Raw genomic sequence first — 6451 nt, 5'->3', positions numbered from 1 at the left:
ATCCCACTGCCTTCTTGCCTGCATGGTTTCTGCTGAGTAGTCCGAGCTTATTCTTATTGACTCTCCTTTGTAGATGGCTTTTTGTTTATCCCTAGCCGCTCTTAAAATTCTCTCTTTATCTTTGGTTTTGGTAAGTTTGATTATGATATGTCTTGGTGACTTTCTTTTGGGATCTACCTTACGTGGGGTCCGATGAGCATCTTGAATAGATATGTTTCACGATATCAGGGATGTTTTCTGCCATCAAATCTTCACCAATTCTCTGTGTATTTTCTGTTATCCCCCCTTTTCTGGTACTCCAATCACTTGTAGGTTATTCCTCTTGATAGAGTCCCACATAATTCTTAGGTTTTCTTCATTTTTTGAAATCCTTTTGTCTGATTTTTCCTCAAATAAGTTGGTGTCAAGTGCTTTATCTTCAATCTCACTAATTCTGCCTTCTGTTGCCTCAATTCTGCTCCTATGACTTCCTATTGAGTTGTCTAATTCTGACATTTTGTTGTTAATCTTCTGCATTTCTGATTGCTGTCTATGGATTCTTGTAGCCTGTTAAATTTGTCATTATGCTTCTCTCTAATCTTTTGAATTTCCTGTTTTGTGTGTTCTGTGTTTTGCTTAATTTCCTTCCTAATGTCTTGAAGAGTTCTGTATATTAATCTTTTGTATTCTGCCTCTGGTAATTACAAGAAATTTTCCTCCTCTAGAAAATTTCTAGATTCTTTATTTTGAGACCTTGCTGAAGCCATCATGCATTGCCTCTTTATGTGGTTTGATATTGACTGTTGCCTCTGAGCCATCAATAAGTTATTATATTAATTTAGTTTATGTTTGCTTTCTGAGTCCTAACTTCTTGTTTTGTTTTGATATGCCCAAATAGGCTGCTCTTATGAGCTAGTTTGATTATTGGCACCTTTGAAGCTCTAATGTCCTGTCACCAGGTGGTTAGCTGTGTTACTAGGTATGTGAGCTCAGGAGTCTGCCCACTCCTCCTGTATGGATTCAGCTCAGGTGCCCAGGTAGATAGCCACCAAGTGTGTGGTGTAGGCTCTCACTGTCCTAGACAGGCATGGGTGATTGGTGTAGGCACAGGTATCTGGCTGCAGCAGGGGGACACACTCTGAGCAAGGCAGGGGGCTGACGGCCGCCCCCAAGTGTCCATGAGGAAGGCGTGTCCCTGTTCCCTAGAACGCATACTTGGGGGGGTTTTGCAGCTTGACTATGAGCAACTAATGCTGTTGGTTGTAAGGAACAGGGAGCACCTCTTATTCATGGGCCACTATCGCAGGTGGCTAGGTGGAGTCGGTGGAGCCACCAGTCCTCAGGCCCCTGATGTGGGTAGGTGAAGACCATGCTTAATGGGCAGAGCAGTGTCAAATGTCAAGAACCTGCCACTTCACAGCTGAAACAGTTGAAGTTAGACTTCTGGTATATACCCTGTTGTACTGCAGTAATGAGGGCCTACGCAGTTGAAATGGGCTCTCACAAGTCTGTGCAGTGTGAAAGGCACTCAAAGTCTGTTGATCCCTTATGCCTGTGCCTAGGCAAAGGAGCTGTGCCTACCCTGGTTTCATGGTTTATGGGAGCGGGCATTTCATTTTTTCCCGTTTGTTAATTTGTTCACTCTCCAAGGCAGGGAGAATGGCTCAGAGTGTGTGACGGATCCTACTTCCAGCTCAGGGGACTCGGCAACTGCTGAAGCCATTCTGGGACTCACTGCAGAGCAGGGAGTGGGGAGGTAAATGGGAGAGAGTTTTTTCCCTAAGGGGAGTGTTTTTGATCCGTGTGGTAAGCCATACACAAGTACTTATCTTTCGTTGAGGGCTGCTTCTCACTGGTTCTGTTTGGGCAAGTAGGCTCTCAGTGGCTGGATCTCTCTCCGTGCGAATACACCTTCAGAGCAATGATGCTTGCCTGCCTCACCACTCACCCATGAGCTGATAAGGCCTGAAGGGCTCAGGCTCTCGCCGAGTCAGGTCTGGCAACTCCTCGCTGCTTCTGAACCATCTCTCCCTCCCCCTGCCACTCAGTCCAGTTCCTCAAGTCTGCCTTTAATGTTCAGGTCTCCCAGATTGCCATATATAATAGAATCACTTGTTTTTCGTGTCTTTGTTGTAAGAGGGTCCACGGGAAGCGTCTGACTACTCAGCCATCTCGGCCCCGCCTCTCAAGTAATATTTTTGTATGTCTCAAATCATAGAACATACTTAGGTTAAAAATTATTTATTGTTATCTGAAATTCAGATTTAACTGGGTGTCCTGTATTTTTGTTTGCTAATTCTGGCAACTCTGGTCATGTGGGAAGCAAGAAGCTAGGATATTATTAGCCTTAATTTTTTCTGGCAAGGTGGGATTACTGGAGTTGTTTAAACACAGATGGCTGACAGGCTGTAGTAGTAGGTCGGGTGTAGAGGTAGGGGTGGGAGCAGTAGAGAAGGCCGTGCCAGGGATATGGCCCGGAAGCATTCTTAAACACGGAAACTGCATGCCAGACCTTTGGAGACTATTGTTTCAAATGGAACATTTTGTTAGTAATTTGTATTAGGGGTAGTGAATTTAGGTAATCCAGTTCCCTCTACAGACTAACTCAGCTTCTGATTGTTTGTCTCTTCTTCCCAGTACAAACTTGGAGGACCCATTATTGCTGTGCAGGTGGAGAATGAATATGGTTCCTATAACAAAGACCCAGCCTACATGCCTTACATCAAGAAGGTATGAGCAAATCAGTTTGTTTCTGACTCCTTTCTCCTACTGTTTCTCCACACCACAGAGACTTTTGACCTTTCTTGGATTTGACCTCTTTCCCCAGGGCTCTTCCTAAGAGAAAGGGCTGAGCCTGCAGAAAAGCCAGGAGCCTGTTGAAGCCTTAGCTTTGTCCCACGTTTGCCCTCCATGACTTTATTTTAGCCAAAATAGGGAAATCAGTGTTATTAGTGTTCACCAACACAAATATACAAAGCCTCATACTAGAAATGGGTGGAAGGCAGAGTAACTTAGTCTGCAAAGTGGAAAAAGGCAGACAGAAAGTAGTGGAAGAACTCTCAAGAGTAACAAAAACAGTACTAAAAAGAACATTTATTTAACATTTTTACACAGAGTTTCACATTACAATGCTATTGTATATTTAATCAATTTAATAATATAAGCTGAGAAGAGACATACAAATGTATTCTTAGCTGTAAAATATCGTAGATTATTAATATTACTGAGCAAGTATGTTTTTAAGAAAAGTCCTAAAAGTGATATTACTAAGTCAAAGGTTATAATTTTTTTACCCTCACCATATTTTGTCTAATTTCTTTGAAAAATTACACAAATTTATAGAGCTTTGAGAATTATATGTTCTTATTTCCTCATAGTCTGTTAAAATTTTTGTCATGTATGTGAATTTCTGCTAATTTAATGGGTAATAGGAAGTACCTTAAGTGGTTTGGAGCCCTGGTGGTGCAGTGGTTGAGTTTGGCTGCTAACCAAAAGGTCAGCAGTTCTAATCAACCAGCTGCTCCTTGGAAACCCTATGGGGCAGTTCTTTTCTGCCCTATAGGGTCCCTATGAGTTGGAATTGACTTGATGGCAATGGGTTTGGTTTTTTTTAAGTGCTTGTAATTTGTATGTCAAGAGTGGGTTATTTTTTTTACTTCTTGTTTGCGCTGTTATGTCCATTCTTATTCTTTCATGATTTGCTGCTGCTTTCTAGATTTTTATCAATTGCCTATACTTTTTTGATCTCAGGATCTCAGGTTAGGATCTCAGACCCTAAACATTTTTGATATCAACTATTTCCCAACATGTGAATTGCCAATATTTTTTATATTGACTTGTTTTTATTTTAATTTGTTTTACCTATTTGTTCATTAATTTACTCTTTTGATACATATTTTTTGAGCACCTACTACGTGCCAGATACTGTTGTAGATTCAGTAAATATTCCCAATTTTTTTTAGTTTTATCTTTCAGACTGGTCCTTTTGGTTTCCAGTGATTTTCCTGTCTTACTTTAGTTGTCAGAAATTGCCGCCTCTCTATTTGGACCAGGCACCAGTTCAGGTGTGGAGGACTGTAGGCTTACTTGGTAGTGCTTGACTTTAACCTGTCTGTAATGCATCGTGGGCCGTGGTGTGGCTGTGGGTCTAATCATCTTCTCATGCTTATGCTACATTTCCCAGCAGCATTTATTAATTGGTGAATCCTTTCTTTTTTTTTTGGTTATTGTTGTAGTTTAAAAGAAGTTTACATTTCAAGTTTGTCTCCCATACAAAAATTTATACATACATTGTTATGTGACCCTAATTACTCTCCCCATACTGTGACAGCACAGTCTGCTTTCCACCCCTGATTCCCTATGTCCATTCAACCAGCTCCTAACTCTCTCTGCCTTCCCATCTCACCTCCAGACAGAAGCTGCCCGTTTAGTCTCTCGTATCAACTTGAGCTAAGAGGCACACTCTTCACGAGTATCACTTTATGTCCCACAGTTGAGTCAAATCCCTGTCTGAAGAGTTGGCCTTGGAAATTGTTTTAGTTCTGGGCTGATAGAGAATCCAGGGGCCATGCTTTCCGGGGTTCCTCCAGTCTCAGTCAGACCATTATGTCTGGTCTTCTTACTAGAATTTGAGTTCTGCACCTCACCTTTTTCCTGCTCCATCAGGGAGTCTGTGTTGTGTTCCCTGTCAGGGCGGTCATTGGTGGTAGCCGGGCACCATCTAGTTCTTCTGGTCTCAGGCTGATGAAGTCTCTGGTTTATGTGGCCCTTTCTGTCTCTTGGGCTACTACTTTCCTTGTGTCTTTGGTGTTCTTCATTTTCCTTTACTCCAGGTGGTTGGGACCAATTGATGCATCTTAGATGCCCGCTTGCAAGCTTTTAAGACCCCAGACACCACTCACTGAAGTAGGATGCAGAAATTTTCTTAATAAGCTTTGTTATGCCAAGTGACCTAGATGTCCCCTGAAAGCATGGTCCCCAGACCCCTACCCCTGCTACTCTGCCCCTCAAAGTGTTTGATTGTATTCAGGGAGCTTCTTAGCTTTGGCTTAGTCCAGTTGTGCTGACTTCCCCTGTAGTGTGTGCTGTCCTTTCCTTCACCTAAGATAATTTTTATCTAGTATCTAGTTAGTAAATAACCCTCACCCTCCCTTCTCACCCTCATAACCATCAAAGAATGTTTTCTTCTGTGTTTAAACCTTTTCTTGAGTTCTTATAATACTGGTCTTATACAATATTTGCCCTTCTGTGACTGACTAAATTCACTCAGCATAATGACCTACAGCTTCCTCCATGTTATAAGATGTTTTACGGCTTCATCGTTGTTCTTTATCGTTGTGTAGTTTTCAATTGTGTGGATATAACATAATTTGTTTATCCATTTGTCTATTGATGGGCACCTAGGTTATTTCCATCTTTTGCTGTTGGGAGCAGTGCTGCAGTGAACATGAGTGTGCATATATCTATTCATGTGACAGCTCTTATTTCTCTAGGGTATATTCCAAAGAGCGGGATAGCTGGATAGTATGCTACTTCTATTTCTAGCTTTTTAAGGAAGCGCCCAATCGATTTTCAAAGTGGTTGTACCATTTTACATTCCCACCAACAGGGTATAAGTGTTCCATTCTCTCCACAACCTCTCTAGCATTGCTTATTTTGTGTTTTTTGGATTAATGCTAGCCTTGTTGGGGTGAGATGATATCTCATTGTAGTTTTGATCTGCTTTTCTCTAATGGCTAATGATCGTGAGCGTTTCTTCATGTGTCTGTTAGCCGCCTAAATATCTTCTTTGGTGAAGTGCTGTTCATAGCCTTTGCCCATTTTTTAATTGGGTTATTTGTCTTTTTGTTGTTGAGGTTTTGCGGTATCTTATAGATTTTAGAGATTAGATGCTGATCGGATTTGTTGTAGCCAAAAATTTTTTCCCAGGCCGTAGGTTGTCTTTTTACTCTTTTGGTGAAGTCTTCTGATGAGCATAAGTGTTTTATTTTTAGGAGCTCCCAGACAGCTCTAGTCTGTCTTCTGGTGCTTGTGCATTGTTACTTATGGTTCATATTGTGTTTATGCCATGTATTAGGGTTCCTAGCATTGTCCCTATTTTTTCTTCCATGATCTTTATGGTTTTCGATTTTATATTTAAGTCTCTGATACATTTTGAGTTAGTTTTTTGTGCATGGTGTGAGGTATAGGTCATGTTTCAGTTTTTTGCAGATGGATATCCAGTTATGCCAGCACAATTTGTTAAAGAGACTCTCTTTTCCCCAATTAACGTTCTTTGGGCCTTTGTCAAATATCAGCTACTCATAGGTGGATGAATTTATATGTGGATTCTCAATTCTGTTCCATTGGTCTATGTATTTGTTGTTGTACCAATACCAGGCTGTTTTGACTACCGTGGTGGTATAATAGGTTCTAAACTCGGGGTGTGAGGCCTCCCATTTATTTCTTCTTCCTGAGTAATGCTTTACTTATC

At 41.2% G+C, this 6451-nt stretch overlaps 1 protein-coding gene across 1 annotated transcript in view; it reads left to right on the top strand.

Annotated features, from left to right (window-relative positions):
* Positions 1–6451, top strand: part of GLB1L2 (galactosidase beta 1 like 2) — a 59164-nt gene that overhangs the window by 27131 nt on the left and 25582 nt on the right. The window contains exon 7 of the mRNA XM_023734025.1: positions 2617–2709. Coding sequence (XP_023589793.1) covers positions 2617–2709 — 93 coding nt within the window. The remainder of the gene's footprint in view (positions 1–2616; positions 2710–6451) is intronic.

This window comes from Trichechus manatus, unplaced genomic scaffold (genome assembly GCF_000243295.1).
Source record: "Trichechus manatus latirostris isolate Lorelei unplaced genomic scaffold, TriManLat1.0 scaffold00064, whole genome shotgun sequence".
Taxonomy (NCBI): Eukaryota; Metazoa; Chordata; class Mammalia; order Sirenia; family Trichechidae; genus Trichechus; species Trichechus manatus.
This window is presented reverse-complemented; position numbering and strand designations above follow the sequence as displayed.